Source organism: Hemibagrus wyckioides, linkage group LG17 (assembly GCF_019097595.1).
Source record: "Hemibagrus wyckioides isolate EC202008001 linkage group LG17, SWU_Hwy_1.0, whole genome shotgun sequence".
Classification (NCBI taxonomy): domain Eukaryota; kingdom Metazoa; phylum Chordata; class Actinopteri; order Siluriformes; family Bagridae; genus Hemibagrus; species Hemibagrus wyckioides.
The window spans coordinates 15165906-15187573 of NC_080726.1; the positions used below are offsets into that span (position 1 = coordinate 15165906).

The window sequence follows — 21668 nt, forward strand, 5'->3', positions numbered from 1 at the left end:
CAACAACAGCCGCCGTTTTCCAATGCAGTGCTGCGCCCTTCTGCGGATACACTCACTCACTCACTCACTCACACACACACACGCTCACACTCACACTCACACACACTCCTGCTCTCCGCGCACCTCGGATAACGGTGAGTCCTGCGCTCTTTCATTCGTTTTCTATGTAGTTTGGGTTCTAGCTCATGGGGATAAATAACGTGTGTTTATTACCAATGCCAGGAGTAGTGGTGTGTGTTTTAGGACACAACAGCTGGATATTGTTGTGGCAAAGAAAGGAGCCGCTGTTAGCCTGCTAGCTAACTCCAAAGGGAGATTAAATACAGGATTTTCCCCCCTACATAATTACTGCATATCAGTTCTGCACACATTACATAATACAGTGTAGGAAAATTCTCGACGCTGAGTTTTCACTCCACGGCTCTTGCTAGCCGAGTAACATGACTTAGCCTTAATTGTCAACTTCATTCTCCCAGTCCAAGACCATTCATATCCCCCCGAGCGCATCTACCAGCCAGCTCAATATCTATTCATTTATATGGCTTTCATTGGATAGAATTCGCTACTAAAACATTTATTCAGGCTAACAGAGTCGTGTTCAACAGTAAACCTGTGTGAGGAATAAAGCTGGAGTGTTAATTGGAGAGTGCTGTGTTGGTCAGGCCTGTGAAGACGTGTGTGTGTGTGTGTGATCTAGCAAGACCAGGCATGCTGTCAGTGAGGATGCTAAACTATCTGCTAATCATATATTTTACAGATATTCTAAGGATTACATGAGCTTTTTTTTCTGTAGCAAAATTAGACGCAGTTACAGTAACAATACCTGGCTGAAAAATACAGCTGAACAGGGTTGCCAGATCTGCGTGTAATTAATCAGCTCGGGGTTCGAAAAGAGCCCCTAAATGACCCTATCAAAACTCAATCTTAATGTACTGATTATCCGCTGTATTGTAAAAATCTAACGTTAAGCACAAAATAATATCTGAATGACTTCTTTACAATTAACTTGGTTTAACTGGGTGTGTCTATCAGCTCCCTAGGTCACAAATCAGCATATAGTGTACACTGATCAGGCATAACATTATGACCACCTGCCTAATATTGTGTTGGCCCCCCTTTTTGCTGCCAAGACACAACAAAATGTGATGCACTGTGTATTCTAACACTTTTCTATCAGAACCAGCATTAACTTCTTCAGCAATTTGAGCAATAGTAGCTCATCGGATCACACGGACCAGCCTTCGCTCCCCGTGTGCATCAGTGAGCCTTGGCTGCCCATGACCCTGTCGCCGGTTCACCACTGTTCCTTCCTTGGACCACTTTTGATAGATACTGACCACTGCAGACCGGGAACACCCCACAAGAGCTGCAGTTTTGGAGATGCTCTGATCCAGTCATCTAGCCATCACAATTTGGCCCTTGTCATACTCGCTCAAATCCTTACACTTGTCCATTTTACCTGCTTCAACTTTGAGGACAAAGTGTTCACTTGCTGCCTAATATATCCCACCCATTAACAGGTGCCATGATGAGGAAATAATCGGTGTTATTCACTTCACCTGTCAGTGTTCATAATGTTATGGCTGATCGGTGTGTATGAGTGACAAGGTACACACATTATAAAATGTCACAACTAGGGTGTTTAAAGTACAGTATGATACTGAATTAAAAGAAATCATTAAACAACCTGTATGTAGAACGTTAAATAAACAGGAAAATCTATTGTAAGTAATCATTCGAGATCTACAGCAATTAAAAAAACAATACATTTTATTACAGAACTGGCTGCAAGCTGAGAGGCTTCAGAAAATATGACAACAGTTCAGTAAGGGAAGAAGGTATCATTGGTGCTCCTTGTTTTCTTTTGGTGCATCGTGGGATTTTATTTTCAAGTGCACTAGAAGGATTTTGCGGTTGAGACAGCTCTTAAACTGGCTGACTTCCTGATCAGTGCCCTGACTACTGATTAGGATGCACATGTTTCCTCAATTACCCACAATGCTGTTGGAGTGCCTGCTGATAGTGGTGCCAGTGGGATTCAGTCCTTGCTTCATCTCTGCTTAAAGAGAGTGCTGCAGCAGAGCTTTACTCCTTTAGTCAGCCCTGCTGTCTCCCGTCCTCATCTACTCAAAAAGATAAAGTTCAAAAGATTCATCACACTTGTCATCCTTGTAAAGCTCCTAGTCTCTGCTCTAAATCAGAGCAACTGCCTTGCATTGCTATTGAATTCTTGAACAACTGTCTCCACTACTTGTGGACTACACTGGATGTCTTATTAATATGATTAATATGAAAGTGAGAAACGAAACTCTTGTTATTTAGTTTTTTAAGGAGCTAACAGCCAAACCTCACTCTTATCGCTTATTATATTTCTTATTAAAAACACCACAACTGCACAAGCAACATCCTCCTGTGATACCAGCACAGCAGACAATAGTGACACAGTGACAGTAACATCTGTATACCTTAATGTGGTGTTAATTAAAATACCATATTTCTATATTACACGCTAAATCTTCATTGTTTTATAAATCTAATGTATACAATATGTAAGCAAATAAAATGAATGTACAATAGAAATGTATAGGTAGGATGGGTAAATCTGGCAACTCTGTTATCTACTGAGTTACATCTCTATGGGTTCGAAATATAAGCTTGTGTGTATAATGGAGTGAACGTAATTAACACACCTGATTATAGTAATAACGTAAAGCATGCTACATCGGACACATGCTTCTTTGTGCCCCTGGTCTGAGTTTCAGTACTGGTCAGTGTTTAGTAGCTCCAGAACTAGCACACGAGCTAAAGCAGAAACGCCTATAGTGTTGTTCCTGGTTTAATAGGATTATCATTTTTAGGTGCTGTAAATGAGGGGATTTTGTTGAAGTTAGTTGCACAGGAACACCGCTTCATATTAAAAAATGGCCTCATTTTCCGTTTGCATTTGGACAGGAATGACTTCCTGTCTGTGGAGGAGGAATTTTTCCCCTCTTGTTTAATGGGCCTTGTTTGGACATTGGGGTCTCCTGCTGGTGGGAAACCGAGAATGTTAAAGCTGTTTTTTCGAGCCCTGTGGATTTCATAAGTCCCCCTTAAGCCGTTAGACGTGAACTCCCGATGTTATTATTAGCCTGTTAATCTTGTTGTTATAGATGTAGCATGTTTATTACATTAAGCTCGTGGAGTGAAGTTCTCAGTCACTGTGATAGATTTCTGTCATATTTGGAGGTCATTATTGAGACATTTGCACCGTTTGTGGGTTTAGAGTTAAATATTTTCAAGTAATTTGTGGAACATTCACAGCTGCAGTTCCAAACACATCTCTGGGTAGGGTCAATGAAAGTTCAAATGTTTTTAACGTTTGTGTGCCATTCTAAAAACAAATGTGTCCACTAGGAGAACAGGAGCTGTGTGTGTGTGTTTGCGAGTTTGTATGTTATCATAAGCTAAATCCCACTGTACAGTTTTAGTGTTGCGTAGAACCCAAGCTGCTATTTGATCTGCTCGGGGTGTCTGATCTGATTGACTCCCACGGAGCTTGGGTTATAAGGACAGCGATGAGAAAATGTCATATAGGTAGTTGTGTCGTTGCCATACTTTTCCATGAGAAAATACACTCTTTGTTCTAGGCTGTTGATGGTGGTGCTGTTGTTGACGCAGACACGTGACTTTCATTGAAAACTTCCCTCTGCATCACAGCTCATTGTAGTACAGCTAACCAGTATTTCTGACATGAAGCATTCTAAGGATGACTGTAACCACCTTCTTTTTAAACTACTCAGATATGTTCTCTTACTGTGTTGTTTTTTGTTTCTTCAGGTTACATGAATTCAGGCATTCTGGACTTTCATTAGCCACCCTGCTGCTGTATGGAAAAAAGGCTCCTGTGTGAAGGTGTAAGGGCCACAGGTGTGGGACTTGTCGTCATAAGAGGTGAATCATGTTCAACCTGATCAAAAAGGACAAAGAGAGGGATGCGGGGCGGAAGAAGGACAAGAAAGACAAGCGCGAGCGGATGTCCGCCGCGGAGCTGCGCAGCCTGGACGAGATGAGTATGAGAAGGGGTTTCTTCAACCTGAACCGCAGCTCAAAGCGGGACTCGCGCAACAAGCTAGAAATCTCCAACCCCATCCCGATCAAGGTGGCCAGCAGCATGGAGCTCAGTCTCAATGACATCGAGTCGGATGGACTCAGTAACCGCAGCAGCATGGTGCTAGACTCGGAGCAGCTCAGCGCCGCGAGCTCAAGCGACGATCTGAAGGGCGACTACGGGAGTTCTGTGAGAGAGCGAGCGGCCAGGTTCGGCCCTCTGGCTTCACACAGCTCGCAGATGAGCCAAATTATGAAGCGCTTCTCCTTCTCGCAACGGAGCAAAGAGGAGAGCGCTTCTGAAGGTTCCACTCCATCTGGCCAAAACTCTGCCGCACCATCACCCCAGGTGGAGAACAAGCTGCTGGTCATTGAGCGCAAGCAGAGCCTCCAGCAGCAGACCGCAGAAGTAAGGAAAGTTCGCATCCCAGAGATGGTGGAGAAAACGTTCGCTGCCGGTCTTCGTCTTCCGGCTGTAGTCCCTCCACCGACACCTGAGATTCGTGAGCTGGAGCTTCAGCGGCGTAACACGGGTGACTTCGGCTTTTCCCTTCGTCGCACCACCATGCTGGACCGGGCAGCTGATGGGAGTGTGTACCGGCGAGTGGTGCATTTTGCCGAGCCTGGAGCTGGGACTAAGGACCTGGCGCTGGGGCTGGTACCGGGAGACCGGCTGGTGGAGATTAATGGCCGAAATGTGGAGAGCAAGACCAGGGATGAGATTGTGGAGATGATCAGGCAGTCGGGTGATTCTGTACGACTGAAGGTGCAGCCGATTCTGGAGCTGAGTGAATTGAGCCGCTGTTGGCTCAGGAACACAGATGGGTTGCGCCGCGACGCCTTAGACGTAAGCCCTTAGTTTTCTCTCTCTCTCTCCAGCCCTCCCTCTCTCTCTCTCTGTCTCTCTCTCTCTCTCTCTCCCTCCCTCCCTTCTCTCTCACTCTCTCTCTCTCTGTGTACGCTCTCTCGTACGCTCTCTCACCTGATGTCATATTTGCATTTATTTCTTTTCAGGGTGAGTGATTTTACCATAGCACTGGTGTCCTGCAATCCACTGAGTACTCAGCTCACTTTCACATCGCCATCGGAGTACTAGTTTACAATGACTTAAGCTTCAAAATTTATGTTCCTTCATCACCTGGTCTTTCCACAAACCCACAGTTTAACTAAGTGGTGTGTTTAGGGAGGTGTTTCCTCTGGTCTAACAGCCATTCCACACCTGGAGGCATCTTGTGCAGATCTCAATGTTGACGTTTTCGTTCTCTGTGCAAAATGAATGTGTGAGAGTGAGAGTAGGTCATAGTATGCTAAATGGATTTTAACACAAGTTTTTTTCCCCTGTTTGTTTCAGTTGCAAAATGCTTGGCGTTAAAATCACGCATTTATTTAGATTCACAAGTGGTATTTCTCCTGTTATATACACTCAGGATAGATGAAAATAATTTGATTTCACTTGAAGAGTCTCTGTGCCAGTGTGAATTTTGGGTACAATCAGAAAGTAGGCACAGACGATAAAGGATATAAAATACCTTTTCACAATACATATTCAGTCAGTCAGTAGCTGGTTGCTTTTTGTCCCCGTAACCTTCTGTGTAATCTGGCACCGACAACCATTCCATGCTCAAAGTCACCTTTCTCTTGTGCACATTAATGGTTGCAGTTGACTCGTATGTGCATGATTTTATGCACTGAGCCGCTGCAGTATGATTGGCAGATGGATAATTGCATCAATGAGCAGGTGTTCCTATTAAAGTTCCAGATGAGTGGAAAAAATACCGGTGACCGTTTCAGTTTAAATTGTGTACTGGGATATAATTTGACATTGATATTATATCGTTATGTAACCCAGAGCTAGACTGAGGCTCCATCAGTGAGCATGGTTTACGGATATACAGCTAGCAATTGTTTTAGCATTTATTTATGTATGTATTTGTTCAGATATGAATAGATATTTCTCTCTCTCCTTTTTTTGTGAAATGTGGAACAGCACAGATGGGGCAGCTGCACTTATGCAAACAGAGCGTGTCCCCCAGACTGCTGACAGCACAGACAGAGCGACGTCACACCCCCTCATCCTAACGTATGCTTGACAGTAAATAAAATTGACGTCCTAATGTACGGAAAGCAGCCTCCCATCTGTGGGTGTGATTCATATGAACTTAAGGCTAATGATGCTGTAAAGGAAGCAGCCGGGGACATAATGAAACTCGGAGCCTGAAAGCTCTGAGCCGCTTTATGTCTTCGATTGTATCGTATGTCTGCGTCCATGAATGTTTTTGCAAGTGGGTGATGTATTTGCCACTGAGTGACACAGCACTCTCACAGGCTTGCCGTGTAACGAGGATTGAGGTTTGTGAAGAATCCGCCCTGGCCGCGTTACTCTTACTCCAGGCCCAGTCTGGGAATCACTGAAATTCCACTCAAAGCAGTTACAGTCATGGAAAACTCTGACATGTTAACATAGCATTCACACAGACCTGTATTCGTAGAAATGGAATTGCTGAAGGTTTGAGACACAAACTAGAATATGGGATTTTAAAACACAATAGACAAACCGTAACTGAGAATGTGCTTTTCTTGCAAATTGCATAAGCGAGCACCAGCTACCCCCTTTCATACCAGAGCTGCTTCATTGTTCTATTTTGGGTTTTACCAACAAACAAAGAGGTACTTGACTCGACAGCTTTAAGCCAACCTCCTTTTCGACTTATTTCTGCTCATTAGTTTGCTTTGGAGTGATGGGAGAGTTGAGATTCTCTTGCCCTATGAAACTGTTGTAGACTTTGTTTAAAATACACATTTCCCAATGTCAATATTATTAGTCCCACTGACGAACCCCTTTCTCTTCACTTTCCCAAGGTTAAAGCAAATCCCCAGTTCTGTCACACTTCTCCCGGCAGCACTTTTTTTCCTTCATTCGTTGTTTTCTTACTAGTTTATTAGGATCTTTAGAATAAAAATAAACAGTGTGTATAATTGTTCCTAACTCTGTGACATGGATGGTGCATTGGAAAAAATAAATATAAATTCTTTTGTTTCTCGCACTCTGACCTTCAGTCTGTCCTCAGGTCTGTTGCTTCAGGTCTCCCGTGTGCTATTAAGAATCTGAGACAATACAGCAGCGTCAGAGTATGTACACGTGCAGCGTTCTACACAACCCCATGTTGTTCTCTAGAATTTGGGAAGGAATAACCGTAGGTTTAAGGCCACAGTTCATGAGTGGGTTTCCTGGAATTTACTTGGAATGTCCCTGTGAGTAAGAATATATCAGGATCACAAACAAGAACTATAGAGCCGAGTCTTTGTTCTGGTGTGTGTGTCAGACTGGTGATACAGGGCCACCACAAGCCTGTTGGGAGGCGGTGTTTGCCCGTGTGACACAGACGGCACGGGTGTGATCCGAGGCCCTGATTAAGCAGCAGGAGATTTTCGCAGCTCCTTTTATCCTGGAAGACAAATAGCAAGGTTATAAATTAAGAAAAGGAGGAGCTGTAGCACAGTCATCTATCTCCACTTTCAGAAGCTGGCCAGATAGGAGTGGCTGGCAGGCTTAATTAAAACTTTCAATGTGACTTTTTTGGCACGTTTATCATTGTCATTATAGCAGGGTGTATGAAACAAATGATACCTTCTCTTATTACTCTGTTTCTCAGCCCAGGCTGACTTCTCCACCTCTGACCGACTTTACACTCTGTCTTATAGTTTTATGTTTAATTAGACAGGAAGTATCATTGGGTGTACTTAAAATATTCTTTTTCTTCATAATCACGATCTCTGAAGGATGTTTTGAAAAGAACAGAGACAAAAAATGTTTTTAGGGCTCAGGTCTGTTTCTTCAGGACTCATTGCTCACATTCCCCAGCAACCATCAGGAAGTGAGTGTTGGATTAATTCTTCACTGGAAACTAGAAGACTTGAAATGTGTTTTGGGGGTGAGATTTAGGGGTATGGATGCACTAGTTTTGGCTATTCAGAGCAAATTTTGGAAGAGTGATTGCTTTTGGCAGGAAGCGGTGTTCAGGAATCTCCCTCCTCCATAGAATAGCTGAGGAATGCCTCCGAGGAGGAGGGAGTAAAGAACAGGCCGTAGGTCTATCTACTTTCTCGCTTCTTTCTTCCACGAATCCATGAACGTCTCCAGGATGTCCTGACTTAAAAAAAACAGGTAAATAAGTCTCAGCTCAGTCTGACTAAGATCATTTTATTGACACTAAGTTTATTTGTTTGTCCATGCCTCTTAAAAACCAACTTGTAAACCATATCTCGAGGTCCAAATTCTCTATTTGATAAGCATTTACTCAAATTAGTCAATGAAGTCTGAAGTTCATGATAAAGAATATGCTTAATGGTGTTATTGCTAATTTAGAGAATGACTGAATTCAGTGTCTGAGAGTAAATGTGTACATACTTCTATACAATATGTTAAACAACATGTTGCCGGGCTTCTCTGGCTTGTCTTTCCCCCCTGTGATGCAGACAAGAAGTAGTTGCCCACAGCTGTATGCCAGATGCAGACATGCTTGCACACGCAGTCTTCACTAACAGGGACGCTTGCTCATATTTAGCTCCAAAGGCTGAGCATTCTGATAAAACAAAACAAAACAACAACATTGAAACCATAACCCAAATGTTGATAAAATACCGGTTTTGCAACTCATCTCGCATGCCTCTGACATGCACGCCTTCTCCCGTGTGCTTTATGGAGAGCTGTTTACTTCCACTGACATGCTCAGGTCAGAACAGTAAACAGGCTGCACACATTTTGTCGTTCTGAAATGTTAGTGTTATGAAGGCAAATAGCATGTAGATAATGGTTTTATTGGAAGCATGCTTGGAATGGTGTGTGATGCTGTAGATAAGATCACAAGCCTCATCAGTGCTTTGACATATTTCTCTGTGGTACTGGGATTTTCTGATTCGATTATGCAGGAATAGCTAAGCTGTGAACATTTTTCCACAGCATTATACTAAAGAAGACATACAGCTAGGGTACGATGAACTGACTTTGTTTGGAAAGTGCCTTGTTTAAAATAATTTGACATTATTATTGTTGCAATCTTTACAATCTGTGATGTGTTAAGAGAATTTTCCTTCTCCTTCATCCAGTTTGACTGTTAATAAAAACAGCTCTATCTCTGCATCACTCACAGTGGCAAGTGCCTTGTTTGCTTTGCCAGTGTGGGAGCAGGATCGGCCAAATTCAGTTTTATCTGTGCATCTGTTTTTATAAAGCCTTTGTCACGGAAATGTCCAGGCCAAACCTTTATGCTTGCTTATTGTAGCGTCCTGACCGTTACGAGGGTTATGAGAATCGATGGGCTTTAGACCCTGTGTGTTTAACACAGTACTTAACAGTACTCAAGCTGGTTCTTCTTTGGCTCATTACACAGATTAACGGTGTCAGAATCCAAAGTCATGTTCTGCTCAGGTCTGGAGTCATACTGATTAGTGTTATTCCTATCTATCATGTGGTATCATGTGAATTTGCATTGCTCTAAGTAAATGCACACAAACACATATACATCACTATCCCTAGACCTTTTTCCTTCATACAGTTACAGCTGCTGTTGCATTTGGCCCAGGCAGTATTATTTTACTCCCCAAGACCAAGAGCTCCATACAGGAAGTTCTCCTAATTTGATTGGCTCTCATTTTATCAAAACCGTCTCAACTGATTTCTAAACTTAAACATACCCTTTTCTAAGCTCAGCAACTTTTTTCCCCTTTTCCCTTTTTCCCAGCACTAAAACCACACTCCAGGAAGCGTACTCTTGCAAAACTATAGGTGACAGCAGTGTTTTTCATTGGCACTTAAAGATTGCCTCGCTGCTTCAGCCCGATGATTATATAAATCATTTTCCCCATGATGCATAAACAGCCGTATTACCTACAGCCTGCGGAAAGTTTGACCAATTCTTCCTGCTACAGCAGAAATTTTGACCAATCTTGCCTGCCTCTGACCAGTCTGTCTCACACCTTTATAAAGGTAAACTACTTCCACCCACTCCCACAGAAAGCCTGACCAATGAAAACTTGACCAATCGTACCTTCTCTAGCAGGAGGTTTGACTCGAGATGTTCTCTAGTAATAAACACAAAAATAAAGATTTGTAAATTAAGTAGTCTACAGTATTAATGTAGTGACCTCAATCACAGCATGACCCTTTCTGGCATAAAAGTAAACATTTACTGTTTGCATATATTTTACGCATATTTATATATATATATGTATATTTATTATGCTATATTAATGGCACACCGGCCTCATGCACAATGTCCAGGGCTTTTGTGAGTAGTGTGACTTTTTTATTTTGTTTTTTTGGAGGGAAATAAAGCTTTGATGGGTGTGCCAGCCTAGAGTGTGATATGTAGGAAGTAATTGAGCGTTCTCAGGAAGTCCTGCATGGCAATCAGATAAAGGCAATTGCTCATGCTGTACTTGGGCTCAGCTGATTTACAATGGCATTCGTGTTCGGTTCTGATGCAGCCTTTGTAGACGCACATTCAGAAATGTTTTCTTTGGCTAGTAATTGGAATCCTCTGTAATAGGGAAATATTTTGTTTTGTGGGTCTACAGAGAATGTTTAAAGGTTCCCCCAGAGGAACAAACTGCAGAACCCTTGTTTTACTTTGTCCCTGCGAGTTTTCCAGGCCTTGTTCTTGACACGTGTCCCTGAGCGGTGTTGAGCAATGTTGATTAGTCCTTGTTTGTGTGTTTATGATTAATGTTAATGTGTGGGCCAGCTCTGTGACTGATGGGGGAAACATTTCCTCCCTTAACTTCTATTCTGGCATTTGTGGAATTTGCTTTGGAACAAACATGACACTTCCTGACCGGGTCTTTGGAGAAAGCAGTGCAGAGGTGGGGTTTGAGACTCGAATGAGAGCAAAGTTTAGAAGAGAACAGTATTTTATATTCTCGTCACTGTTTAACTTAAAGCTGAAACACTGTACTATAGAAACTTAAGGTTAATTAGCTATAATTTAATTGTATTACTCTTTTGATTACGTACACTGTGTGGAGTGTATTGATCATTGAAATATGCAAAGACTGTGGGTTTATGATGGAAATCATAAACTCAGTATGTATTCTATCTCCTCGTTTATGTTCAGAAAGAAGTATGCTAAATCATCTTTACTGCCATTTTGTCAGTCTTCTGAGCTTCTTGTCTATCCAGACATAATGAAGATCTATATCGGTGCATATGGCTTTCCAAACAGAAACCATGTTTGTGCCCTAACAAAATGTCACTATTTCCGTGAATTCTTTCTCGCTAGTGAACTTGCTGTCTGACACCTGCTTTCTCAATCATCGACTGTTTCAATTAGTCGGGAAGTCTCCAGAGGAAGCATACGAGAAGGCTGACTAGAAGTCTGTTAGTGCTGAGATGCTTCCCGTCAGGAAGGCACTTTCAGCACTGCCATGAGAAAATAGCACGGCTCTCCGCGGTGGCCTGCTGCGCTAGACCCTGCCCATCCGGGAACCATGTCCTTTTCCTCCATTATGTCTCCAGCATCTCTGCCTTTTGTCATTTGGAGCCTGCATGTTGTTCTCAACAGGGAATGAACAAAACCCTCCATTGAGCATGTACTTGGAAGATGTTAACATTTCGCATAGGTTTGCATAGCCTTCACTATGAAGCAATAAAGGCCATGGTGAGGTGGCGGCGGCTGACCACTACTCTCCGGAGGAGTGAAGGGTCCTTCTGTTTGCCTGCACTTAGAGAATTTCCCTCTGGCTTCCTCCACCCCCTCATATACCCACAGCTTCTGGCTAAGATTGATCTGTGTTTGATTGTCGACTGGACATGGTACAGAGCATGCTGCTGTTCTAGATTTAATGTTAAACACACAGGCAGGGCAGTTTCCTGTTAAAGCCTGATCAGCTGCGTATCAACATGTTTTCTACCTACGCAACGTTTATTCAGACGCTTCTCTCTGAAACTGTGGAATTCCATTGGCTTTGTTAGCTGATTATGAAAAAGAATAGAGAGCCATGTGGTGTAACAATAATCTGCACACAGCATTTCACATGAAATACAGAACTGGATGAATAGGGTCTTTTTTTTCCACGTCAAATGTGAGTCAGACGGTCTGGATTAAAAGCTGGTTAAAGTGTAGGGTGCTTTCCAAAACTCTGATGCCTCCTCGTTTCATCAGTTTTATCTACTTGAGCTTGTAAATATTTATTGAACTCTCATCTTTAAGGATGTACTAAGTGCACTCAAAGGATTTAAGGACATGGGATTGGACATTGGAGGCTTCTAGTATAAGCATACTCTGGCTAGGTTAACTTACTTTTAAGTCCTTAGCTCCATGGTCCTGGAGGAACATTGTTTATCTACATACTTTGTCAACTATACATAGTCGAAATGACAATAAAGCTTCTTGACTTGACTTAAATGCTCCCCCTTTCCCAAAACAACACAACACATACAAGAATGATGATCACAAATATGAAGAAGGATAAAAATGCCACCAATATATATGTCTAATGTGCGCCCGAAGTAATGGTCTAATTAACAATGTATTTATTGTTGCTTATAGACAGATTCGTTACATAGCTGGGAAACATCCTCAGTAAGCGAATTCACTAAAGTCTCTTTAAAGTGATGCTTCAGTCAAGAACATTTCAATCGGTGAATACAATTGTTCTTTATTTTGCCCTTTCTTGCATCCTTGGAAGGGAGGTTCTAAGAAGCAAGAAAGGAAAGGGAAAAAAAGGCGCAGTTATAGAAATGAGAAGCACCCGGTATTTGTTCGGAGAGAAAGGCGGCTTAAATGTTCCCGAAAACCTTCCAGTGCCTTTACAATACGATTTACAGTCGCTGTCCGTGACATCATGGTTTAATCTGTTTATTGGCTGTAAGAATCTTCCTTCTTACGGGTACAGGAAGTAGTGTAATTTTTGACGCACTCCCCCCCTGGAAACATTAGAAGTGTGTAGTGGGATGTGGAAAGGAATGCTCCTTTTGTCTCCAGACTTGTTCCTTTCTCTGCAGTCCAGTAAGGTTGTGGTTTGTGTAGAAATACCACCGATTCCTGATGGCTCATAGTTTATTGTTCCCCCCTGGCTACAAGCTTCTAAAGCGAGTGCTTGTACACTTATATCCTGATGAGCGCCTGTCTTTTGATGACTCCTTAGGATGATTTATTGGTGTCATATTGACTGTTAATCACTCTATTGCAGGCAAAACCGGAGCAGTCTGCATGCCTCCAAGGAGAAAGATATGACGTGCATCGCATGTCTGCACAAGCATTTTACTTTAAACGTGATCTATTTAATCCCAGCGGAAATAGTAATGGCGCTATCTGCGTAGGTCATCCCTGGAAGCCGGCCCATCAATTACCGTTAAACAGCTTGTGGTTTCAGCTTCAGGAAGATATCACGCCTGGGTTTAACATTTGTTTGTGGATATTATGTATCTCTGGCATGTGATCTGGCATTACAGTGAGTGCACCCGAGCACCTGAGTAAGCAGTGAATGCGTTTTAGTGAGTTTATACATACACACTTGTCTGGATTTTCCACACCATATGCATTCAGCGAGATTCTGCATGTCGGGTGAAGGAAGTAGTATAAATCTCTGCTGCATGTCACAGGTTGTATAAGAGAGGAGAAGGAGAAATAGATCTGTGAATTAATGACTATAGGTGAATTAATTAATAGGTGGCTACCCCAGCATTTTATCATCAAGGAGACGGATGTCCTGACCAACCCAGCATAATAACTTCTATAGATTCTATCACATTACACTAAATTACAATACAACCTTCAGATGCTCCCCGACCACATTATTAGAAACACATGCACATCTGTTCACTCATGCAATTATCCAATGCATATCCAGTACATACAATTTTATAGATAAAGATCAAGAACTCCAGTTTTATCTGAAGTTAGTTACACTCCAGGAATATAGCTGAGCTATTGTGGTTTTAGGATTTTGCCAAAAAAATTTGGCAATTTTGTCAATTTTGGGGTTTTAAATCTCATATTGTTTTGATCACCAGTGCAGAGGTTCAACCACTGCACCACATCTGCTGTCTTCAGGTCTTAGAGATTTTATGTATTTTGTGATGGCTGTTTTCCCTAACTGATTGACAGTAATTTAATTCATTCGTATTTTTGTTGGTCTTACTGAAAATGATTTTATGATTTATTGATAATGGGAATGGAATGAATCAAATTTTTGGTTTAAATTATGAATATTAGTTTTAGATCTAATATTTTGTTCCCTACCACAGAATGTTTTTATGTCAAGTTTTTATTTATTTATTTATTTTATTTTTAAGATTTATTTATTTATTTGTTTATTTTTTATATTTTTAAAAACCGAAACAAAAAAACGTCATACAAATATTCCAACCAGGCAGGCCAACGTCGATGTGACGGTTAACATTTTTGCTTTTCATTTTCATTTTTTATTTTCTTAGTTTCTTCTGATTTGTAGGAATGTACTGTTATCAAACATATGACCTTAAATGATTAAAACATCTGAAATGAGGTAAAACTGTAAGCTTGAAAGTCATAGTTCCTAAAGGCATAGATAGGATGCCTTAAATGTCTGGTCAACCAGAACACACTGATCTGGCAGTGAAACAGTCTGCTGAAGTTATGTTGCACCAGCGTGTTCAGATTTGCCACAAATGACATGCTTACGTCTTGTACCGTGACCCAAGCTTCACGGGTTCTCAGTCACTGTTTAACTCGTGTGCATTTTCCACATTCTGGTGTTAGTTGGAACTTGACTGGGTGATAATTTATGCCAGTTCCATATATGTGAAACTGGCAGTCCCACATGCCAATATTGGAAACATGCTATTAAATCATGAGAAGGAGAATCAAAGAAAAATAGTGTGCCGCAACGGTGTGGTCTGAGGTTTGGATGGAGTGAGTGAGTGCAGTTAGCTTACAGCAGTAATCATACTCCCTTTCACCCCCTCCCACACACACACACACACATTAGGTCCTCAGTGGTGTTCTGGCTCACCAACGTGAACCCAGTCCTCCCCTTTGGTGAGCCAGTTATAGGCGTGCCTCGTTCTCTGGTGGTTTCCTGAGGCTTCAAAACTCTAGCTAATCTTCTACACTTTCTGCTTTGGTCAGGATGGTGGGATCATCTGAACAGACATGGAATGTACTTAATTGAGCCTTGGTGTTTGAAGCTGCTGCTGTGCATGCGTGTGTGTGTGTGTGTGTCTGCATGTGTGTGTTATAAAGTATAGAAGTTGAACAAATGCCATTAAACTCTTGTTTTTTATCGCATCTTTTAAGTATCAAATGTAATCAGATCCTGAAATGACCGTGTCCTTCGATTGGACACAGGGACACTGCAGATCTCCCACAGTGCAGCTAAAGTCATGTTTGTTAATTATTTAAAGAGAGCTGTGCAGACTCGGTGCATAATAAAACGTGGAGTTGCGCATTCTAAGAGCTTTGCTTGTGATCGATCTTGCTCCAGCAGTTATCCTTGCTTTTACCCATTTGAAGCATTAGGTACTTCATAGTTCAGCACTTCAGTACTCATGACAGGCTGATGTGAGTTAGGAGTCACATAGCCATACCAGCTTCTCCTCTCAGCAAATACATGACACAGCATGTTGGTAAAAGGTGTGGTATCAACTCATGTGGATTAGCTGCTTAGACCTGAACTGATGCTTCACATTCATGCTTTAAGAATCTGCTTTCTGACATTGCTGATTTTGGAAATGGCTTGAGGGGCACGATTTTAAACGTACACAGGAGTCCATCCTGATGTGATCTGCTGTTGTAGCTCATTCTCCTCAAAGTTTGATGTGTTGTGCTTTTTAAGATGCTTTTCTGCTCATCACTGTTGTAAAGAGTGCTTATTTGAGTTGCTGTAGACTTCCTGTCAGCTGGAACCGGTCTGGCCATTGTCCTGTGATCTCTCTCATCTACAAAGCAATTTTGCATGCAGAACTGCAGTTGTTTGATATTTTTGCTCTATTCTGTGTAAACCCCTGAAAATCCCTGGAGATCAGGACTCTCTGAAATACTCAAACCAGGCCATCTGGCACCAGCAACTATGCCACGGTCACTGAGATCACATTTTTCCCATTCTTCTGAAATGTATGTCTTGTATGTATATATATATTTCCAAGGAAACGCACATGAAATTAGTCTGAATAGAAAATATAGCAAAAGAACAGGACATGCTGACATGTCAGAGTTAGAAATAATGATTTTGATGGAAATTATGAACGTTTTCGTCAAACTTTGCCTCCATAAAAAACACCTTTTGCAGCAATTACAGCCTGGGCATTCTAGCTGTCGATTTTTCAAGATAATCTGATGAGATTTCACCCCATGCTTCCTAGAGCATCTCCCACAAGAGTGTGGGATTGGCTGATGGAAATTTTCTCCGAAGCTGAAATCAAGCTGAAATATGCAGGTGATCCCAAACTTTTGAGAGATAGTGTGTGTGTGTGTGTGTGTGTGTGTGTGTGTGTGTGTATATATAAAAGCATCCAGTGTTTCAAAGTGACTTACAACTGAGACAGTATATAATATAATGGTAGAGTCATTGTGGCTTAAGGGTCTTGCACAGTGGCCACATGGTGGTTCTGTCAGATTTAAACACAGCGCTAAACCAGAACCTTAACCACGCTGTCTCACCACGGCCGTCTTCAGATCTTCCTGCACAGGATGTTGTCTAGGTTTTTTTTTTTGTAGCCAGTGTTTTGAATATGTCCTGATCGACATTGAGTACAGCCATGGCTACTGTGCGATTACGTATGCCTGAGCGAGGTGGCATGCTGTGATCAGCTCTGTTCTAACTCATTCTGGAGGCTTAGGCACTCTACTGCAAATTGAAACACTTGTCATTAACTCCTCAGACACAGGAAAGAGCTTTTCCTATAAACACAGTTTAGTGTCACATTGGAGGACCCAAATATGTTCTGCATTATCCACAATGTCAGAGTCCTAACACAGGGCACAGTGTGTTGTCTTTGGAGAGAATCGCTGGCAAATGTGATGTTATCAAAGTCAGGATCAAGGCTGTAAGTAGTTACAAATTCAGCTTCCTGTTATATTGTCTCATGTTCAATGCTGGATTCACAACACTGCCAACCAATCACAGGGCACCATCACACACACACACACACACACACTATGGACAGTTTAGAGATGCCAATCAGTCTACAGGGCATGGAAGGGGATTGGGGGAGGAAACCCCTGAAGCACAGAGAGAAGCCAGGAATCAACCCCCAACCCCATAGGTGCGAGGCAGACGTGCTAACCACTAAGCCACCATGCCCTCTTGATACTTTATTGATTGTTATTTGTAACCTTTAAACAGTGTTTAAAATTTTTTTAGAATTAATAAACATTGTAGAAGAACATAGAGATCTGCAAAGTAAACATGTTCAGCAGTAATGTTTAAATGATAATCTTTACAATATGGATCTTATTAACATTTTAACCTGGTGATGGCCCTGGTCAGGAGTTTCGGATGGCTGGATCTGAACGTAAATTATCTGGACCAAATGCAAATAAACACCGAAGTGTGTTTGGGATGCCTCTTTATTCATAGAGAGCTCCAGATCTCATTGCTGTTTACTAACAGATATGTGTTTGCCTCAAGGTAGAGGCAGGGCAATCAATTGACAGAAAGCCTGTGAAGGACAGAGCACCCTTTACACTACAGTGGGGCTGAGACGGCCCCAGCGCTAACTAGTTTATGGTGTTCCCTGTTTAAAACCCGCTGATTCGGCCTAGCCGGCTTGCTGCAGGGTGATGGAGAACAATCCAGCATGTTTGTGGATGAGTGAATGGTTGTACTTAACAAAGCTGTACTGAGGCACAGTGCCATTAGATCAGCAAAGAACAACACATGCTCTATAAATGAATCAGCCAGTAAATACTCCCGCTGAGTGAGATGCACCTTTATCACACTGCAGGATTAGGGTAGGGCATGTCTGTAGATGCAGAGGAAGATCTCTGTTCAAGCATATTTCATTAGAATGGGCTAATGAGGAGCTGCAAACCTTGACAGCTCAGGTCTTTGCCAGAGGAAAGATACAACATGAATAGTTGTGCCTTTGTTATGTTTATGTGCCATTACTGTATATACACATGTCCTAAAGGACCATGGTACTTTACAAACTGAGATATTAAACAGTATAATGTTTAGGGTTTATCTGATTGCATTATGAGATGCATTCTGGGATACTTCTGAATCCTATTGTTGTCTTGTCTTTGTCGAGGCAAATAATAGAACTGATTGGAAGCCCTCTTCAAAGCTTTCGTTTAGCTTCTGAATAAGCACTACAGCAAAAAATACAAGCAGGAAGTGCTCAGCCTGCTGGCTTACATTTCTCTTAAATAATTTATTGCTTGTGTGTTAGGCCAGACAGTAATGGAAAGGCTTTACATGCACTTCCCTCACACCGAACTCAGCTTACACTAAAACCAAGATGTCAAATAATTTATGCCAGACAGGTTAATATCTCCTAAAAGTATGCTTTTGGCTCTGTACAACCAAACACACACATGCAAGTTAGAACGAACTGCAGAACAGTCATCTTCCCCTCATACATTAGGATCCATGCCAGTGCTTAGTTTAAGCAAGCATTATCTGTCAAAGGTGTATGTGTGTGTTAGAGGTTGACCTGTAATAAAGGGCTGTGTTTAGTCTTTCTGTAGAACCTGAGCTATGTGTAAGAGTTATGTCCAGGATGTTTTGTGTGTGTGTGTGTCTGCACTTACTCTGACCACACTAAACTGCCTCACTGAAACAGTTCCAGCTCAGCGGCCTGGTATTTCAGCACCAGTCAGATCGCTTCAAATGCTGATTGTTCATCTGGTGTAGACGTCTAATGCAGCGCTGCAAGTGATAACAATGGAAACTGCTGTGGGTGTATTTGCTCATTCAGTAATGATATGTATAAACAATTGGGCTGGATTATTCTTTGTCAATACTACTTCATTAAAAAGGTTGGTTTGTTCTGGGCTGTACTCTCTGTACTATGTGGCTAAACTGAGCTCTTATACTCCAACTCCCATGTTCAGACCTGATGATTTTTTATATATGATGTTGTTGTTGTTGTTGTTGTTGTTGTTGTTGTTGTTGTTGTTGTTGTTGTTGTTTCGGCTGCTCCGTGTTCGGGGTTGCCACAGCGGATCATTTGGTCTGCATGTTTCGATTTGGCACAGGTTTTTCACCGGATGCCCTTCCTGACACAACCCTCTCATTTAACCCGGGCTTGGGACCGGCACTGAGAGTTCAGTGGCTGGGTTAGAGCCCTGCTCGGGAATGGAACCGTGCCGTGGCAGTGAGAGCTGGACCACCAGGAGGCACATTGATGTTTTATATAGATATAGTGTAAATTCAAGCATATTTTGCATTCCACATTGATTAGCACAGACAGAAGTTGGCTGGTTCCCAGTTGAGGTCCTATTATAATTGTGGGCTGGTGTGTGGGAGCAGGCTGCAGTTAAACTGTCATTTATTTACACCATTTGGGTTAGACATCAGATAACTCGAGAATCATTCTGTGGTTTATCCGAGCCGGGTCATGTGACCTGCTTGCATTATGATTACCTTTTTTGGCGTGTCTTGAAATAGAAAATGATTGTTAATATTGTATTTTGTTTTAGGCTGTCTGTAGATGATTAATGTTTGGGGCTTCAATCACAGCAAGAGAAGGCGCGCCATACAGACGTTACACGTTTATGACGGGGCTGAAACAGTAGCCGAAGACACATTTGAGATGAAATCATAGCCCATTATGCGATGTTTCTAAATCCAGCATGTATTTAGAGACGTATTCGTATTTAAAGAAGACAGGACAAAACAAGGAGGTTAAGAAAATCAGTTCAGTTGAGACTCAGTTGAATAAGAGCTCATCTGAGAGCTACAGTGCCATGATTTCTGTGCACTTTCTGTCTACAGAATTGATGTGGCTCTGTTGAATGTGACACTGCTGTTTTGCCAACATATTTGTGGGTTTCAGAATATTCCAAGCAAATCTCCTTTTGGACCATGTTAAATAATCTGCTTTCTATCAAGTATTGAGATGGTGTGTCTGTGTGTGTTTGGTTGGGGGTGGGGGTTTGGGGGGTTCTTTCTGTGACAGTGACCCAGCTCTACCCCAGCTCCTGCCCCTCTGACCCCTCAAGCATGACCAGGCCCATTCAGCCGTGACTGACCATGAAGTACTTTCATGATGAGACATGCAGTCCTACAGCCCTCAGCATGCTCACACATCAGCCATGTGTCTTTGTGAATCACTATCTCAATACAGACAGGCATGTCTACCTGACTTTTGCCATTTTGCCCTTGAGCATCTAACGCATTAATGACTCAGAAGCTTCTAAGCAATGCAAAGTCATTGCATTAATACACAACATTTGACCAGTCACTGACCAGCTTATTTGCTTCCACAGTTGCTTCATAACATTGGCTCTAATGCATGAATGTTGGGTTTCTGAGAAGCTGCATTGTCTTATGAGCTGCTAATGTTAGTGACTTGTCTAATGTTTGGTCTGTGATTAGCCTGGACCCTGTGTGTGTGTGTGTGTGTGTCAGAGCAAGATGCTATCACACAACCTTGTAGGATAATTGAGTCAGAACTTGAGTCACTTTTTTTTTTTACTCCAGAGCACTAAGTTGGTCACTTCTGCTTGACAGTAACAGATATGAGAAAGGCGTACCCTTTGTATGTCTGTGCGTGAGAGATAGATGGTGAGTCGTATGTCTTATTGCTTAGCTGGATGTCTACTGGCTATACTCACTTCCTGACCATTATTTGTTTTAGATTTGACACATTTTTTTGTTACATATTTAATCTTTATACATCAAAAATGTAAACTTTCTAAACTTTCGAACAGAAATCTGGCAAATTTATCTAATAAATATCGCTATATTGTTAAATATATGCTAATAGGAGCTAAGTTGAACATATAATGATTTCACATTATTGACCTCCAATTTTGCAGTTACTAGGACGGGAAGTGAGAGAGACATTGTGTGTCCAGTTCAAAGCATGTGAGATGAAGCGGATGGGGCGGGGCTTCCAGGGAGTGTCCGTTAATATGACACGGTTAGGAAAACTCTCACAAATCAGATCAGATTCACAGATAGAGATCGCAGGAGATGAGCAGCACAAGAGTGATTACTCGTATTAGTGTTATCAGGTCTGATTAAAATCTCTGGGTATCATGGCAGAGTAAATTCTCTACATCAGTGCCATACAATAAGGCCTAAGTCCTGGTGTGAGTGTGTGCTGTGAATTGGACCAGTTTCCCGGATTCTCTGGTGCAGAAGCATGATGTCACACTGCTGACCTCTGCACAGCTGCCTCTGTGCCTTTTTCATCTTTGTCTTGGGAATGGAGTCATGTGCCCGTGAGGATGTCTGGTGCCCTATAGGGGTTGTGTCTGGGAGGGGGATGTTTATCTGTGGCCTTTATCTCTATTTCAGGAGACTGGGCTGCAGTTTAGTCTGGGTGTGGTGGCGAGCTGAACAGTAGCACTGTGGTTAGTGTGGGCTTAACGTGGCACAGCGGGTTTACTTCCCATGACTTGTTAAGTCCGCAGGAACAACACATCTCA

General features: G+C 42.1%; 1 protein-coding gene across 4 annotated transcripts in view; it reads left to right on the plus strand.

Moving 5' to 3' along the window:
* Nucleotides 1–21668, plus strand: part of myo18ab (myosin XVIIIA b) — an 85357-nt gene continuing 63689 nt past the window's right edge. For 3 of the 4 annotated variants that reach the window (XM_058413869.1, XM_058413870.1, XM_058413875.1), the window contains exons 1-2: nucleotides 1–134; nucleotides 3820–4936. In XM_058413869.1, the coding sequence (XP_058269852.1) occupies nucleotides 3941–4936 (996 nt within the window). In that variant the 5' untranslated portion in view covers nucleotides 1–134; nucleotides 3820–3940. Of the gene's footprint in view, nucleotides 135–3819; nucleotides 4937–8229; nucleotides 8255–21668 lie in introns of those variants that run through there. The other variant, XM_058413874.1, reaches the window with a different exon arrangement.